At 50.4% G+C, this 18,587-nt stretch overlaps 1 protein-coding gene across 9 annotated transcripts in view; it reads left to right on the top strand.

The window, feature by feature from the left end:
* The window catches only part of CCDC57 (coiled-coil domain containing 57), a 101,798-nt gene that overhangs the window by 54,941 nt on the left and 28,270 nt on the right, over positions 1 to 18,587 (top strand). For 8 of the 9 annotated variants that reach the window (XR_004818581.2, XR_004818582.2, XM_025468384.3 and 5 more), the window contains 3 exons: positions 11,061 to 11,134; positions 16,711 to 16,839; positions 17,262 to 17,457. Coding sequence is in view for 7 of the 9 variants with exons in the window: in XM_025468384.3 (XP_025324169.3) it covers positions 11,061 to 11,134; positions 16,711 to 16,839; positions 17,262 to 17,457 (399 nt within the window). In the remaining 2 variants the exon portion in view is untranslated. Of the gene's footprint in view, positions 1 to 11,060; positions 11,135 to 16,710; positions 16,840 to 17,261; positions 17,458 to 18,587 lie in introns of those variants that run through there. The other variant, XM_025468389.3, reaches the window with a different exon arrangement.

An 18,587-nucleotide genomic window follows, 5' to 3' on the forward strand; every position in this document is an offset into this window, starting at 1 on the left:
GCAACACCCTCCCACAGCTGAACTTTGCTGCTCTTGACTTTGGCCTCCATGCCACGCTGTGCCAATACCAAGATGCCCTCTCTCAGCTCCCAAGGCCCCAGAGCTTTCCTCTGACTGCAGCCATGCCTCCCTCTTCCTCTGATCTACATTCCAGGAACTTGTCTTTCTTCTTCGTTGTAGTTACTTATACCCAGCCTGGCCTTATGGCCAAGTACTTCATTGAGTCACTCAACACCCACCCACTCATCCACCCATGCCCCCATTCATCATCCATCCATCCATCCATCCATGTATATACATCCATTTACTCATCCACCTATCTGTCCATTCACCCATCCACTCTCCCATCCACCTGTCCATCCATTCAGTCCACCTGTCCATCCGTCCACCTACCTACCCATCCATACACCCACACATCCACCCATCCACCTACCTATCAATTTATCCATCCATCCACTCATCCATCTACCTCCCCATCCGTCCATGGACCCATCCATCCACCCATTCATCTATTATCCATCCATCCAATAGAGAAGCTACTGCCATGTGCCAGATAGGTCCGCCTTCTGTAATTTCTGCATCACTAGGCATCATATCTGGCTAAATTAGCTGTTTTCTGCCTCATAGTGTCAGAGAAAGCTACAGATCCCTACTAAGTTTGTAGCCTCCTCTGAAGGTTAGGGAGACCTCAGGAAAATAATTTTCCATATTTGGTGACTGTTTTTTTTTTTTTAAAGATTTTATTTATTTATTCATGAGAGACACAGAGAGAGGCAGAGACACAGGCAGAGGGAGAAGCAGGCTCCATGCCGGGAGCCTGACATGGGACTCGATCCTGGGTCTCCAGGATCACATCCTGGGCTGAAGGCCGGCACCCCTTTGGTGACTTTGTTAATGGTAATTTTAACTGTCTTCATTTTCTTCTATGGTGATTTATTTATGTGGGGTTTTTTTGCCCTTTCTTGCATTAATTTTGGTCATTTCCATTTTGCTAGGAAACTACCCGTAGTCCCCAGCCTGTAAAGTGCCACCGTAGAGTAGTCCATAGTGGCCCATAGTGTTCTGCTCTCTTCTGGGCCTGTGGCTGTCTCCCCCGACCTTCTAAAACCTTCATGTAAGCTGTGGTGTGGGAGTCAGTTCAAACTGCCTTTCCCCATTGGCTGTGCACACATTGCCTCAGTGCATCTTTGCAACAACCCAAGCATGGAGAAAGGCTTCCCTGAATGACATTAAAAATTAAAATAGCCCCATAGGCAGAGGAAGTCAGACAACAACAGATATGATGGCCTTACATTTTAAAAGTCTCTAAGGAGGGCAGCCCCGGTGGCACAGCGGTTTGGCACTGCCTGCAGCTCAGGTGTGATCCTGGAGACCCGGGATCGAGTCCCACGTCGGGCTCCCTGCATGGAGCCTGCTCCTCCTCTGCCTGTGTCTCTGCCTCTCTCTCTGTGTGTCTCTATAAATAAATAAATAAAATCTAAAAAAAAAAAAAAATGTCTCTCAGGAAACAACATCGTAAACACAGATAAAAGCTAGTGACAGACTGGTGCAAGTGGTGACGACATGTCCGACAGGTGAGGAGGATCAATACCCCAGGTGGCGTGTGCAGGTCACACACAAGGGCCAGGATGGCGAGTCCCAGGAGATCGCCTAGCTGACGGTGCAGGTAACACGCGGCCTCCCCAGGAGCCTGAAGAAGCAGATCAAGTCAGTATTGAGTTTGGATCTCAGGTGGAAAATCTCACACTCGGGGCCCCAGCGCGCCCTGGTGTAGATCCTCACCGGTGAAGCCTTTTTGGAGGGTGATTTGGCTCTTCTGCGAGGTTTTATAACGTCCATACCCTTTGAATCAGCAATTCTTCTCTTAGAAATCTGTGTAAAAGATTTTTCACCAACATGAACTAGATGCACGTGCAAGGATATTCTCGGCAGCGTTTCACTGTGAGGCAGCGATCAGGACTGGTGTAAATGTCCGGGGTGGGGCCCTGGAGTCCAGAGCATCCCCGCGGGGAGCTGCCTCCGCCTGGCCTCAAACCACTTGGGGTGGAGAGTTCTTCCCCGTTGCCTTCCAGCGCATTGTGAATGACACTTGGGCGACTACAGTAGAAAGGTGGCGGTCCCACAGGACTCCCAAAAGCCCTGGGGCTTGCGGTCATTGTATCATTTTGTCGCGAGCCCAGAGCAGCGAGGGGACCGCGGGCCTGCTGGCCCCTCGTGCACCTGCTGCCTGTGGTGCTGGCCTGTGAAAGAAGCAACCGCAGGAGAGTACGTTTGCCCCAGTGAGCACATGAAGAGGGTGTGTGTGCACACGAGCGTGACTGCGCACATGTAGAAGGAGGACCGCACGGAAGTGTATCAATTTCAGTTGGTGGTTTGGGGAGGAAGATCGGGACTAGACCTGGGGAGTTTTCTCTGTGTATTATTTGCAGTTGGCAAATCTACCCAAACACTCTACATTCGTTTCCTTTTGGGAAGCGTCTTCCCCGAGCGCACCGGTGGACTCCTGCTGCCCCGGGAAGCACCCGGGCCCCTTGGCAAAGGCCCTTTGCAAGGCTGGTCTGTCTGCATTTTTTTCACAAAGACAATTTGGTTTGTAAATACATCTGGTTTATAAACCAACTGTGACAAAAACATCTTCTCGTCATTTAACAACATTAATAATTTAAGACCATCCGGCCAAGGTGGCGCCCCAGCCCTCCATCCATCGGCAGTGGTTTCCACGTGCTTCTCCAGCTTCTCTGGCGGGCGAGCTCCCCGGCCCTCCCCACCGGGAGCTGGTGGTCGGGCCTTCATGGCCTTGGCTCTGGCTGCTCAGTCTTCATCGCACACCCCCTGCTCCCCCCCCCGCCCCGGGTCAGGCTCCCGCGGCCCGCCCCCACTCATGCGCTCCGCTCCCAAATAATTAAATCTTTTTAAAAAAAAATGATTTGGTAACAAAAAAATAAGTTAGGGGCCTAGCTTTAGTTAGCCTGCTAACCCGACACTACTTATTAGGCATGTATCCATAAAGAGTGAGATTATTATTTACATTTATTACATTTATTGTTCCTAACTGCACATGCATCTAAAATCTCGATGTAAAACTATAACTAAGGTAGAAGCCGTGATTTCCAGGCACGTCGTGTGTCATTGTGTGTCCTGCTTGACTGGCACTCTTGCGGCCTGGCTCCGACACCGGTGCCCTGTCACACGCCGGCCGAGGCGAGGAGCTGCGCCCCGGGCTTGTCCAGTCTCGCCCGAGGCAGTGCACACTCTCGGTGTCTTGAAATGATTTCACGGTGGCCATTTCCAGTGGCCTGGCTGGAACGAGAACCCGACACTGGCATCTTCTTATGATCTTTTTTAAAAACAAATGCCCCAGTGTCTTCAGAACAGTTGGGTTTTCTGAAGACGGTTTCCCGTCCTCGTCCTCGTCCTCGTCCTCGTCCTCGTCCTGGGTCCCCCTTTTCCTCAGGCTGCCTTTCTCCTGGGTCACCAGCCTGTGTCTGCATGAGCTCAGTTTGCCTTAGTTTAACCTGCTTAGGAATTGGTTTGTTTTCTGAAATCTTAAGATTTAGGGTTGTTTGTGTGTTTTTCCCATTTGAAATTCTCAGCCATTGTTTCTTTAAATACTCTTCTATTTGTTTCTAATCTCTCAGGAGATCTCATTAGACCTGCTGGAAATCTCTCCCATCTTGCTCTCCCCCCCACCCCACCCCTGCCACCTTCCCCCTACCCCCTCCCAGCCCCCTCCTCCTCTCTCCCTCCGCCTCCCTCCCTCCCTCTCCCCGGCTTCCCTCCTGTCTCCTGGGGTTCCCTCAAAGGTAACCGGTGGATGGATTCCTGTATCTTTACATGAAGTTTACAGCTCGTGTTTGTTCATTCCTTTTCTTGCTTTGTTCTTTTCCTGATTTAACATTTACTTTATTCTTTCTTGTTTAGTAATTGCTTTTTTCCAAGATTTTATTTATTTATTCATGAGAGACACAGAAGCAGAGACACAGGCAGAGGGAGAAGCAGGCTCCCTACAGGGAGCCCCCATGCAGGACCCCGGCGCCAAGGAAGGCGCTCAACCCCTGAGCCCCCTGGGTGTCCCCTGTAATTGCATTTTTTTAAGGTGTGAATTCTCCATCTGAGTTTTGCATGGCCATGTCTCAGAGGTTTTGAGGGACAGTGTTATCAGCGTGATTAGCTTCTAGATACCCTGCCTTTATGCAGTCAGGTTTTCTATTTCATTCTAGTTGTTCAGGAGAGTTTTAGAATTGTTTAATTTATTTTCAAACACGTGTTGAATTGTACTTTGGAATTTGTTCTGTTAAGCAGTCTTATTATACATACTTAGGAACATTCTTTCTGAATTTATATGTATTGGCATCCCTGGGTGGCTCAGTCGTTGAGCATCTGCCTTCAGCTCAGGGTGTGATCCTGGAGACCTGGGATCGAGTCCCGCGTCAGGCTCCCTGCATGGAGCCTGCGCCTCCCTCTGCCTCTCTCTGTCTCTCTGTGTGTCTCTCATGAATAAATGAATAAAATCTTAGAAAAAAAAAAGAATTTATGTGTATTTGTCAACTTGAACTGCCAGGAACCATGATTTTTTTAAAAAAGATTTTACTTATTTATTCATGAGAGAGACAGAGAGAGGCAGAGACACAGGCAGAGGGAGAAGCAGGCCCCATGCAGGGAGCCCAACGTGGGACTCGATCCCAGGTCTCCAGGATCACACCCTGGGCTGAAGGCGGTGCTAAACCGCTGAGCCACTGGGCTGCCCAGAAACCATGATTTTTTGTGTTAAAATCATGCACAGCTCTTATATTTCTGCCCTGTTCTCCTTCCCTTCTGCACCGTCATGCGGCGTCTGTCTTCCTGCCGTGTCCGTTAGCGTGAAGTGCCCTCAATGGCTGCAGCTCATCCTGGTTCAGGTTGTACAGTGTCCTTTCTGATGTTCAATAACATTTAATGCTATTTTAAATCAGGTGTTTAAAAGGGTTGTTTCCAAAAGTAAAATATGACTTAAATAGCTATGAAAATGAGCACAGGTTTAGGATTTTCTTCTCTCTGTTAAACAGTGAGGGGACCAGTCAGATGTTACAAGGAAAAGCTCAAACATTAGTTTATCTGGATTAAAGAAACTGAATTACAAATGGGGAGATCAAACTGGTTTTTCTAAGAGGGAGAGGGTTGCCAGTGGAACCTTGGAGGGACAAGTCACAAAGAGCATGGCCGTCAGTGTGCAGAGTAGCTCGAACTCGGGCAGCAGGCCTTGCGTGTGCAAAGCATGCTGCACATGGTGCAGTTTCCACTGAAGCACACATTTCTTCTTACCATTTTTCTGCTTGTTGGTAAAACATAATCTCAAAGAAGGACCATCCATGATCACTAACAAGGCTGGTTCGTTGGCCGGATTGTTTCCAGAGGTGTAGCAAAAACGTGAATTAACCGAATAGGCGGCCTTCCAGCATGTGCTCTACTGGAAGTTTCCATCAGGAATCCAGATTGGACTTTAAAAGTTGTCCTGAGGCCATGAAGCCAAGAACTCATCAGGTTTCATCTGCTGAAGGCTTTTGAGAAAATTCCTTTCTTCTCAAGTGTTTGGAAATATCCTGAGGCTCCCAGCTTTCCATAAGCTGTGAACCTCAGCTCCATAAGGTCAAGCACGGTTCCTGCTGGTGACCTGTCCTCACAACCAAGTGAGTGTCGTCCTTGAATCTGGCCAGGCAGGCAGGGCCATGGCTGCACCATCCAAGTGTCCAGTCAAATCTCAGGATCCCTGAGAATCTGTGCAAATAAATGACCATATTGCCAGGAAGGAGCTGAGAAACAAAATTCAACCCAGTAAATGTGTAGATCTAATTGGCTCTTATTAAGCAATTCGTGAATCAGGCGGCATCCCATCTAACAAGGAGGGAGCTCCTCAGAGCTGTCCAGAATGGAAGGTTTTTATGGGAAGGGGAGTAGGAGCAAAAAGTTATTAGCAAAAGAAAAGGATTGTTTAAGGCAAGGTCACCTTCCTTTTTTTTTTTTTTTTTTTTAAATTTTTATTTATTTATGATAGTCACACAGAGAGAGAGAGAGAGAGGCGCAGAGACACAGGCAGAGAGAGAAGCAGGCTCCATGCACCGGGAGCCCGACGTGGGATTCGATCCCGGGTCTCCAGGATCGCACCCTGGGCCAAAGGCAGGCGCCAAACCGCTGCGCCACCCAGGGATCCCAAGGTCACCTTCCTTATAGGTTAGGGTGGGAGTCTTGTCCTGCCCAGGACCTCCTCTTCCTGTGGGGGTGGAGAGGACCCAGTGGCAGACCCTGTACTGATTGGAGAAGTCCTGACAACCAGTGAAAACTGCACTGCTGGGGAAGGTTGAAATGCATCTAGGTCAGGCATAAAGCCCTGGTTTGGGACCAGGCCTAAGTGACGCCACTTCGGGCCTGTGATTTTGCCTTTTTTTTTTTTTTTTTTTTTAAATCAACATGCTGGTTGCTTTATTTTTTGTTTTAAAGATAACACTAATATCGGAACCTCTGAACTTAACTATACTTTTCTGAAAGTATCAAAGAGTAGCTCCAATCCTAAAATGATATTGGCAGAGGCTGCTGGGAAGATGGCAGAGTAGGAGGATCCTGAGCTCACCTCCTGTGGTGTAGCCACCTAGAGAACAGCCACATCGGCATAAATAAGCCAGAAAGCCACTCGAAGACTGGCGGAAGAGACTCTGCAGCTGGATGTAGGCAAGAGGCCATGGCCCAGTGGATCCATCCCCTTTACTTTCCTAATGGAAAGTAATCAAGCTGAGCAGATAAGAAGGAAAAAATACACAAAATGAGCAGAGACCCAGGGGGCTCAGCAACACGGCCAAGCATGATAACAATGCCATGATGGGGATCCCAAAGGAGAAGAGAGAGAAAAGGAGGCAGAAGATTTATTTGAAGAACTAATAGCTGAAAATTTCCTGAATCTGGGAAAGGAAAGAGAAATCCAGATCCAGGAGGCACAGAGAGCCCTCAAAAAACCAAGCCAAAGAGGTCTGCACCAAGACACAAAGTAAATAAGATGGCCAAAAGTAGTGATCCAGGGGGAATTTTAAAAGCAGCGAGAGAAAGGAAGGCAGTTACACACAAGGGAAACCCCATGAAGCTATCGGTGGATTGTTCAGTGGAAGCTTGCAGGCCAGAAGAGAGCGGCATGATATATTCAAAGCGGCAAAAGGAAGAAACCCGTAGCCAAGAATACTCCATCCAGCAAGGCTTTTGTTTAGAACAGAAGGAGAGAGTTTCCCAGAAAAACAAAAATTAAAGGAGTTCATAACCAGGAGCAAAACCAGCCACATCCCCCTCACACACGATGCGGGTCCCAAATCCGCAGTCCCACCTCCCTCCTGCCCGAGGTGCACTGCCGGCAGCCTGCTCAATGCCAAGTCAACACCCCTTCACCTCAGATCGACAGGGACTCAAACTGACATTCTTCCCCTCAAATTCCAGCCCCTGTGCTCAATTTTATACACAAAAACGGGCATAATTATAACAACAGAACGAAGCAACCCAAATAGTGACACCGAATTATGTGGAAGATATAAAGGATAAAAGGAGCGTACTAGGCTGAGAACATCTCCAATAAGCACATCAAAGAGCAATACATACAGCGTGACTCTAGGTACTAAAAGAAACAAACCCAGGAAAAATAAAACAAGACAAAATCAGAGAGAGAAACAGACCATAGAGGCTCTTTTTTTTTTTTTAATTTTTTTTATTTATGATAGTCACAGAGAGAGAGAGAGAGGCAGAGACATAGGCAGAGGGAGAAGCAGGCTCCATGCACCGGGAGCCCGATGTGGGATTCAATCCCGGGTCTCCAGGATCGCGCCCTGGGCCAAAGGCAGGCGCCAAACCGCTGCGCCACCCAGGGATCCCCATAGAGGCTCTTAATCACAGGAGACAGAGTGAAGGTCGCTGGAGGTGAGGAGGGTGGGGTAACTGGATGATGGGCATGAGGAGGGCGCATGATGCTATGAGCCCTGGGTGTTATATATATATAAGACTGATGATGAATCACTGACTTCTACCTCTGGAGCTAATAATACATTATGTGTTAATTAACTGAATTTAAATTTATATAAAAAGAAATCCACCCCCCAAAAAAAATACAATAGCATCCATAAAGCCAATATTATTCTTACGAGTGTCAATGGGCCATCCTGAAACCAGGTAAAATATAAGTATCTTACTGTGTACTTTTTAAAATAATTTATTTATTCATGATAGAGAGAGAGAGGTAGAGGCAGAAAGAGAAGCAGGCTCCATGCAGGGAGCCCGACGTGGGACTCGATCCCGGGACTCTAGGATCACACCCTGGCTGAAGGTGGTGCTAAACCGCTGAGCCACCCGGCTGCCCTCTTACTGTGTACTTAATTCGAAGTGTTGCCACTGAAATCAGTTACAGATGTTTATTCTGAAAGATGCTGCTGTGAAGGCTGCAGACTCAACTGTGGTTAGTGGTCTTCCAAAATTAAATGTATGGAATATCCAGAAAATAGGTTGAATTAGAACTTGTAGACAGTTTTCAAATACTCACTAGTAACAGTTTTTTGTTTTCAATTGCCACATGGCCGTAAACCAAAGAGACAAATAATTTCAAATGCTCACAGATACTATTTAGGCAAAAATGATCGTGTATCAGTACTTTTAACATTGCATGCATCAAATTATAATAGAAATTATAAAATTTCTAATATATATATAAAATTTATAATAGAATCATAAAATTTCTATCAAATTATAATAGAAAGGTAACTATAAACGAGATGCAGGCTCGTGAACAGCATATTTTCGTGAACAGCATAAGAGATGATAGGAAACCAAGGTCACATTCTGCCATCAAGTGTGGCTCCCCCATTAATTCACTTTGTGACAGGTCATTAAGAACATCTTTACATCTGTGGGACGCCTGGTGGCTCAGTAGGTTAAGTGTCTGCCTTCAGCTCGGGTCATGACCCCGAGATCCTGGGATCCAGCCCCACATCGGGCACCCGGCTCAGAAGGGCATCTGCTTCTCCCTCTGCCCTTACCCCGCCTATGCTCTCATGCTCTCTCTTTCTCATAAATAAAGAAAATCTTTTTTTAAAAAAAAGAGAAAAGAAGAAGAAGAAAAGAGTATCTTCACATCCAATAGTCTCCTTACCCCTGAAGATACTCAGAGAAAAGTTTGAGCTCGGAAGAAATGGAAGACTCTGAGCCTGTTGCTCTGCCTTGAATTCCATTTGTAATTTTAGCAGAAAAAAATTATTTTATCTTAGTTGAGCTGGAACTTTTGTTCTGATAACTCAAGAGGATGAGTGGGCACAAGTTCATTTTTCACACAAGGAAGTCCTTTTCGAAGAAGATGACTTTCAGCGGGTGTGCTTGCTGAAGGTTCACTCTGGAATACTGTCCCTTAGCCCAGGTGCTCAGCGTCTGGCACTGTCTTCGGCTCACTCGGGGACACGGGGACAGCCTCGCAGCCGCACCACCAGCCACCCCACTTCCATTCCCGGGCCGCCTCCCGCGGTTTGCTTGTCAACAGAGCACTGCCCGCGGGGGTCCCCGAGTCCTGGAGGACCTAGGGACACTGAGTGTGAGCATGAGGTGGTGTCGCGGGGCTGGAGGCCTGCTGACCTGACCCAAGCCCGTCGCCTTGGCTCACGGACCTGGACCCCGACCTGGATGCACACCAGCCACACAGCTTGCTCTCCTGTCTCTTCCCTCCCCCTTGGCTCTTTTCACCAAAGTAGAACTTTTCCCACAGCAACTGCCTCGTCTCGCTCTCCCTGTGGCGGTGTGCACGGTCCCCAGTGGTGTGCATGGGCCTTGCTCTCCCCCCAGCGGTATGCACGGTTCCCCACCTCCCGACCCCAGTCGCCCCAGCGGTGCACACCCTCGCTCTCCCCACCCCCCGCCCTGCGGTGTACATGGCCCTCGCTCTCCCCTCCGCCTCCCCCCCCCCCACCCGGTGCACAATGCACAATGCCCTGCCAGTGTGCATGGTTCTCACGTCTCCGCATCCTGGCAACACTTCCCTTTTTCTTCTGTCCGTCCTCATGAGTGCAAAGTGGTCTCTCGCTGAGATTTTCATTTTGCATTTCCCTGATGACTAAGGACGTTGACCACATTTCCATGGGCCTGTTGGCCATTTGTGAGGCTTTAGAGTCCACAGCTTTTAAGCTCAGGTATTAGAAACTAAGGAAAATAAATGCATTTCCAACTTTTGTCTTTCCCATGTCCTTTCATCTTCTGGAAAAACTGATCTAGTACCTAGGACCCGGCCCAGGAGGCCCAGGGTGGCACAGGTAACTTCATAACCACCCAGATATTAATATGCAGTGTGTCCACCAGCACCATCTTCAAATGAATAGATAATAAGCATTTAAAAAATTTCCGTTTCAGTTTCTAGCACAGTCCACCTCAATATTTACAACTCCTATGCACAGAAGCCTCGTTGGAGTCCTCAGTAAGCTTGTGCCTAACCAAATAGATTCTTATTCTGAGAACAGTAATTGTATGTTGTAGTATGTCAGCTTGAAGATGAATTTCCATGGTTTGTAGGTAATTGAACCTAAACGGAGTTAACGAACAGGTGTTCGTGGGCTGCGTGACCATTTCTCCCTAAGACGGTGCGTGCTGAAGCCTCTTACACGCACAATCTTTCAGTTCATTCACCCAACCTGCTGCTTATTTTTCTGTGAAACACATTCACTGACCCGAAGACATAAGCTGCGTGAGGCCTCGTGTGGCTGTAGAAACCTGTGTGCACCCCAAGCCTGCTGCTGTGTCACGCAGTTGATGGTGTGGCCCGCACGCACACCATGAGAGAGGAGTGACACGTGTCACAGGGACCGTGTGTTCTGGAGTGCTGTGGTTGGCACGGGGGAGGTCAAGACGCCAGGCGCACACGGAGGGCAGACCCTAGAGGCGCCTGGGCTGGCTCGGTCGGTGGAGCACATGACTCTTAATCTTGGGGTTGTGAGTTCAAGCCCCACACGGGGCATAGGGCTTACTTTAAAAAAAAAAAAAAGTGAAAACAGAAAGCAAGCAAATCCTTTTCCTTTTGTTTCTAGGGAAACTGCCTCGTCACCCCCTGCCCACCCTTGAGGCCCCTTTGGGACAGTTGCAGCCCCACTTTGCAGCCCAGGTAACACTCCTTTATCTAAGAAATGTAGTTTTAATGACTTTTATTAGTCACGTGAATATTGCATTTCATTACGAAAATGTAAAATCCAGTAAACACAAAGGCCTCCAATTGCCAGCACCCACAGTTACCAGTAATCTCCGTGTGTTCCCTACCACTTTTTTAAAGATTTTTTTTATTTATTTGAGGGGTTGAGGGAGAGAAAACCTCAAACTCCTCGCTGAGCACGGGGCCCGACACAGGGCTCAGCCTCCTAACCCTGAGATCACAACCTGAGCCAAAACCAAGAGTCAGACGCTTAACAAACTGAGCCACGTGAGCTCCCCTCCTGCTGTTTTTTTAAATTACATACATACGTGGGGCCCCTGGGTGGCTCGGTGGTTGAGCATCTGCCTTTGGCTCAGGTCGTGACCTCGGGGTCCTGGGATCGAGTCCTGCATCAGGGTCCCCCTGGGAAACCTGCTTCTCCCTCTGCCTATGTCTCTGCCTCTCTCTGTGTCTCCAGTGGATAAATGAATGAATGAATAAATGAAGCTTAAAATTACATCCATAGATAAATACAAATTACATCATGTGTGTTTTACTGTAGCTTTACTCCCCTGGGTGTTATTTTTGAATCTTTACCAATATGATGGGTTAAAAAATTTTCATTTTTTAGAAGTTTTCTCATATCCTTATTGGTATTAAAGTCTGTAATCGGCTATTTATATTTCTTCTTTTGTGGGTTATTTATACATGTGCTTTGCTAATTATTCTACGTGTGTGTGTACTTGCTAGTTTTTAAGAGTTCCTCATATACGAAGGAACAACTGTTTGTCCATTATGACCTTCTCAGACTTGTCATTTGCCTTTAACCTTGTTTCATTTTCTTAAACTACAGATAACTTTTTTTAATCTAATGAGCTCTGTCAGTCTACTTTAGTGATCTTTTTCACTGTAGTTTTTCTCTATTCTGAGTTTAGGTAAATATCCACCCATTTCTTCTAGCTGTCGTGTTTCACTAACTGTCACAGTGCCCTTAAGTAATTGTCCTCCTTTTTCTTGCTGGCGTTGAATTGATCCTTTTTTTTAAGATTTTATTTATTCATGAGAGACACAGAGAGAGAGAGAGAGAGAGAGAGAGAGAAAAAGACAGAGAGAGAGAGGCAGAGACACAGGCAGAGGGAGAAGCAGGCTCCATGCAGGGAGCCCGATGCGGGACTCGATCCTGGGTCTCCAGGATCAGGCCCTGGGCTGAAGGCAGCACTAAGCCGCTGAGCCACCTGGACTGCCCGAATTGATGTTTTTATCATGTGCTAAACATCTAAATTCTTGTGTCTTTTCCAATCAATTTTTTTTTATTTTGAAACATTTTCAAATTTAAAGTTACAAATATAGCATTACACCTTTCACCTAGATTCACCAGTTGTTAACTGATCACTACATTTACTTTACCATTCTTTCTCTTCCTCCCTCGGCCTTCCCAACATTTTAGATGGATGGATGGGTGGATGGATAAATGGTTACATGAGTTCATGATGGATGGTTGGGTGGATGATGAATAGATGGATGGATAAATTGATGAGTGATAGGAAGAGAGACACACACAGTGAGACGGCTTTGCTCCTGGACCAGCTGAGAATAAGTTGCAGACAGTGAACCCCTTTATGTCTGAAAACAAGGACACCTCCCCACATAATGAAAATCAGGAAGCAACATTAATATGGTCCTAGAATTTAATACATATCCTATATCAGATTTTGTGAGTCACAAGTCTAGGACCCACGTTGCCTTTCACTTGTACACCTGTGCCTGTGTGTCTGGTTGTGTAGTCATGCATGTAGATGCACTTGGGGGTTTGCATGTGTAGGTGTGTTTGTGCACATGTGCAGTGTGCACACGTGTGTGCGTGTACGAGGAGGTAGATGCATGTGTGATGGGTCTTCTGACCCGGTTTGTCCTTCATGATGCTCACCTTTGGGAAGAGCCAGGCCAGTGTTTGACAGACCGTGGGGTGGCGTCTCGGCATTGCTAGACTTGGACCTGTATTTATTTTCTACACAGCTCCAGTGAAGAGTCCTCTCCCCAGCTGGTGCCGACCTTTTTTAAATATCATACCTTAAAATAAATAAATAAACAAACAAACAAACAAACAAACATCATACCTTTGCGGGGCACCTGGGTGGCAGGCAGTTAGGCAGCTGACTCATCTGGGAGTCATGGGATCGAGCAGGGAGTCTGCTTGGGACTCCCTCTCGTTCTCTGTTCCTCCCACTGCTCACACTCTCTCTCTCTCAAATAAATAAAATCTTTTTTTAAAACCCATACCTTTGTAATATCTTTAATTTATTACAAATGCATACAACAAGGTTGCCCTTGTTTCTATTTTTAGAAAATCCTCACAAAGCTTTCTTAGCCGTTTGTCCCATTTGATCTTTACTGGGTAGATATTTTAATTTGTGTATTTTTATTATAAATATTTTGGACTTCTAAGAAGATACAAAGACTGATATGAAGTAAACCATCCAACTTAATAAACAAAATAGTATAAAGTCAAGACCCCATTACGTGTTCTACCCCGATACCTCCCTTCAGGCTCTCCTGACTCTGGTGTTTCTCTTAGCAGATATTTTAAAATCTGTATAAATCACATTGGTTGTGTATGTATCTTTCTGCACAGCGCTTTTATTCCACTTTATATTTCTGAGCTGTGTCGATGCGGATGCAGCTCTTCCATAGAGGGCTGGGGGTGGGTCACTGCGTAGGACCACACCTCTGAGGGCTTCATGTTCTCTACGGCAATGTAGCTCCGCAAGTGGCCTGGAGGCGCCACAGGTGACAGGTGAGCAGACAGGCCTGGATGTGCTCCAGGAAAACTTCATGGGTCCTGGAAGTTTCATTTCATAGAATTTCATGCCATGCAACTTTCTTCTTTTGATTTTCTTCAACTAGTTAAAAATGTAAAAACTATTTTTAACTCGTGGGCTGGACAAAAACAAGGTGGTTGGCAGGATTTGGCCTGGCAGGTGTGGCTTTCCAAGCCCAGGTCTGGACACCACTGGTGTACATTCTTTGCTGTGGAAATATATCAGCACGGATGGACCTGCTCGGACACACGACGGTCACCCGGAGCCCGTGGCGCACATCATGGCTCACCCTGCTCCTGTGCGCTCTACGGGTTTGCACACATGTGTGATGATGTGCGTCCACCCTCTTGGGCTGGATAGTTTCCCTGTCCTAAAACTCCTCACTGCCCTGTGTACCGCCCCCTCCCCAGCTCCATCCCTGATTGTCTCTCTGTCTCATGCCTGCCTCCCACCCCCCAAATGTCACGGAGGTGGAATCGTACACTCTGCAGCCTTTTCCAGATCGGCCTCTTGCTCTTGGTAACATGCAGCTGCGTTTCCCCCACAGCCTCCTATGGTTTGCAAGCTCTCTTCTTATTGCTGGACGGTGTTGTGTTCAATGACTGTACCGGTTTGTTAATCTCAAGAATCGCTGTTGCAGGCAATCAGGAGCATAGTTGGCTTTTACCAAGTTTTCTTTTCTTTTTTTTTTTTTAAAGATTTTATTTATTTATTTATGATAGAGAAAGAGAGAGAGAGGCAGAGACACAGGCAGAGGGAGAAGCAGGCTCCATGCGAGGAGCCCGACACGGAACTCGATCCTGGGACTCCAGGATCACACCCTGGGCCAAAGGCAAGCGCCAATCCGCTGAGCCACCCAGGGATCCCCTTACCGAGTTTTCTACGTAGCAACTCCACAGAACTGATTGGTGCTAATACGTGTGGCAGCGGTTTTCCTGTGTTCTCTGGGCTGACGGAGCGCGTCTGAGGCAAGTGCCAGGCTCCCCCTGCACAGTCCTGTCTGGCACTGCTGTCCTGGCCAGGACTCCCATGGAGCGCGGAGAGCAGGGTCACTGGCTCCCATGCCTTCGTCCTGATTTATAGAATGCTTTATTGAAATTTTTTTTTTGGTAAAGATTTTATTTTTTTAAGCAATGTCTACACCCAACGTGGGGCTCAAGCTCACAGCCCCGCGATCAAGAGTCACACGCTCCACTGACTGAGCCAGCCAGGTGCCCCAAATGCTTTATGCATTTTATGTCCAGGTAGATGGTTTGCTGTAAGTCAGACATGGTTGAATATCAGCAGTTCCATATGGTTTGGCCTCAAGCAGACGGTGCCTCATTTTAAAGTTCTTTCTTTAAAACTCTGCTGAGTTTTTACCCAGAACACATGTTGAATTCTGTCTGCTGGAGCTCAGGCCCGCGGGTGTGCCAGCTGCAGGCGTGTGGGGCCTGGCGCCTGAGCCCCGCACGGGCTGCGTGTGGCTGCCTTCAGAGTCCTGTTCTTCCCAAGCCTTTCCCCACGACTAGACGCTTCGCCTGTACCGAGCTGGTGCAAGGGAGCAGGCGCGTGTCAGCGCTGCGTCTGTGCACCTGTGTCTAGGGTTTCACTCAGTGACATTCCGTTTCCTAGAAGGATACGGGGGCTTTAAAAGGCTTATGGCTAATCTTTATCCGCCCATGTTCTGCAGATCGTCTCCCATGTGTGGCTTGCCTTTTCGATTTATTTAAAACAAAGAGAAAGCCGGCTGGGAGGTGGATGCCTGCGCCGCCCGGGGTGACGTGAGCCCCTAGAGTGGCGGCCGTGCCGAGGCTCCTCGCCGACCCGGGGCCTGGGTCCAGAGGGGCAGGCGGCCTTTGAGGAGAGGCACCCGATCTGGAGGCCGCTGAAGCCGGGACTCGCTGTGGGATGGATTTGGGATGTGAGAGGGAAGGAATCCCGGTTCGGGGCCTGGCCACTGAGTGGGAGGAGGCGAGCGGTGGCCAGAGCCTGGCAATGCCTGAGCTCTCCTGCCACGCACGGCCCGGTGGGAGGGGGGCTGCACTCGGGCTCCACAAGCCCTCCGCGAGGCCAGGGGCTGAGTCACGGGACAGCGAGGACAGCGCCACGGCCCCCACAATGGTCTGCCCGATGGGGAACACCGGCCTGAGGCGCTGGGCAGGGCCAGCCACAGGGAGGGGTGGAGACCCTGGCATTCTCCAGCAGAGGACCCCTGCCCCAGGGGACCCCTCCCCTGCATGACACTGTCCCCTGCGAGAGCCCCGCTCACCTGCACCCCCGCCTCTGGAGGACCCCTTCACCTCTGGTGGGAGATGCACTGACACGCCAGCTCTTGGTAACCGTGAAACCGCCTGCGTTGATCAAACTTTTAAACATGTTATTAGAAGGAAATCTCCCAAATCACCCATAAACCTGAGCGTTATTGGTTACCTGCCTGGCTCGGCTCCTTCCCTTCCCTGTGCCCCCCGTCCTGCAGATGCCCCCACAGGTGGGTGTGGGGGGTTCAGGCCGCCGGCAAGTTGCCAGGCCCGGGGCCTCCTCCCCTGACGCTGACGAGGGGTCCGTGACGCTGAAGGCCGGGCGCTCAGGTGGACGCGGCCACACCCCTCCCTCTGGCTTGTCACCGACGTGCAGGAGTCCCCGATCCCAGAAACACGGGGACAACATTTCCCCGATGTTGAGGGAGACCTCGGCAACACGCCCCAGCAGCGACCCCGACGCTGAAATCCTCTTGCTTGCATTCCCACGCAGGACTCGGAGCACCTCAGGGAAGAACGTGTCCCTGCCCGCCCTGGAGACGTCCAGCCCGGCGTGGCCCAGACCGTCGGCAGCAGCCATCCTCCGCCAGGCTGCGCAGCGGGGGCGGCTGAGCCCGGGCAGGTACGGCAGGCCGGTCTCGGCGCAGGGACCCACCCCGGGGAGCGGCGCACCCGGTGTCCTGGCAGGTGGCCATCACCGTGAGTGATGGACCAGACGCCGCTCAGGGTGGCAGGACCTGCTGGTCCCTTTGGCGAGTGGGTTCCCTGGGGTGCTGGGCACGGGGCCGGCTCCTGACCACAGAGGTGCACCCGCAGAGGGCTCGGCGGGGCCTTGGCTCAGCCGGACAGGCATCGGTCCTTCCAGGTCCCACCTCCCATGGAGACCACACTGCCCTTGCCCGACAAGGCAGCTATGTCCGTCCGGCGTCCGTAGGAGCGCCGGCCAGCCTGTCCCCAGAGCCCCACCCCACAGCCTGCCTTTGGCCAGGCCCGCTCTCTGGTCGCCTACTGGGGGCTACATGTCCTACATCTTTACATTCATAGCGACAACACAGGTCAACTCGACAGAAAGAAAACCGGTCCCCAAGGCCACGCCCGGCTCCCGGACCCCACAAGGAGAGTGGCCACCACACCCGAAGCTCCTCAACACCAGCTAGCAGTCCCCTCCAGGACACGTGGAAGCTGCTGGACCTGGGATCCAGCCCCTCCGGCCTCACCTCCCAGGACGACTCTGAGCCAGGTAGACTGAGGCCCAGGCTCCCGGGCTCCTGGGCCCCAACAGGGCAGAGACGGTGCTGGCGACTGCCTTACTTCAGGGAGGCCCGGCCCCGGGAGGACCCCACATGCGTCCGGAAGATTATCTCCAAAGTGCAGAAAGCACTTCCTGGTTTATGGGACGACTGTGTGGGACAAAGGTCATTGGGTACATGCGGGTGGGCATTGAAGGTCAGGTCGGGGGTCCTGCTGGCTCAGGGCAGTCCTTCAAGCTGGAGGGGAGTTTGGGTTCCTGTCAGCGACCCTGCTCTGCCAGAGGCAACAGGGAAGCCGGCAGGAGGAACTTAGTGACAAACTAGAGCCAGGGGTCAGAATGGAGGGGAGACAGTGTGTCTCTGGCCTCTGCTGGCAGGGCTGGGGGACAGCAAGGTGGCCACGGTGGCCACGGCCAGGCTGAAGTGCAGGCGCACATGCTAAGCCCTTCCCGCCTGGGTGGGCTCCCGCGCTGAAGCCCGGTGCCGTGCGCGTCCCCACCCGCGGCGTGGTGCAGGCCCCCTCCGCAGGGAGCCAGAGCCTCCAGGCCAGGAGACGCAGGCGTCCTCTGTTCTGCTCGGCCTCCTGAGCATGACCCCGTCCTGGTCCTGGTCCTGCCTGGTCGTCCTGGGTGTCCAGCAGCGTCCATCCGGAGGGCCCACCTCTGGGGAGCCGCATGACCCCACGTGGCCCAAAGGCCGAGGCCAAGCCAGGGCAGCTACACGCACCCCTTGGGGGATCCGAGCGCAGGGAGAGCCCTCGCCCCAGCTCTCTGCCCGCGCGGTCGCGCTCCGTCATGCGCACGTGAACCGACGTGACTGTGTCCTGCAGCGGACATTATAGATTATTTCCAACCTTTGTCCCACACGTCATGTTACAGTGAATGGCCTTGTACACACTCTCTCCAGGGTGTCTGTAAATTCGAGGGGCGGAGCGTTGCTTTGTCAGAAAGCAGATGCATTTCTCACTGGGGAGGTGTCCAGCTGCTCTGTGTGGACACCAGCAGTTCCTGGGCACACAAGGGTGCAGGGTGCATGGGGGGGAATGTGGGGGGTGCGCAGGAGGGGGTAGGGGGTGTGCGCAGGGGAGGTGGGGGTGTGGGATGGTACGCGGGGGGGGTAG

Source organism: Canis lupus, chromosome 9 (assembly GCF_003254725.2).
Source record: "Canis lupus dingo isolate Sandy chromosome 9, ASM325472v2, whole genome shotgun sequence".
Taxonomy (NCBI): Eukaryota; Metazoa; Chordata; class Mammalia; order Carnivora; family Canidae; genus Canis; species Canis lupus.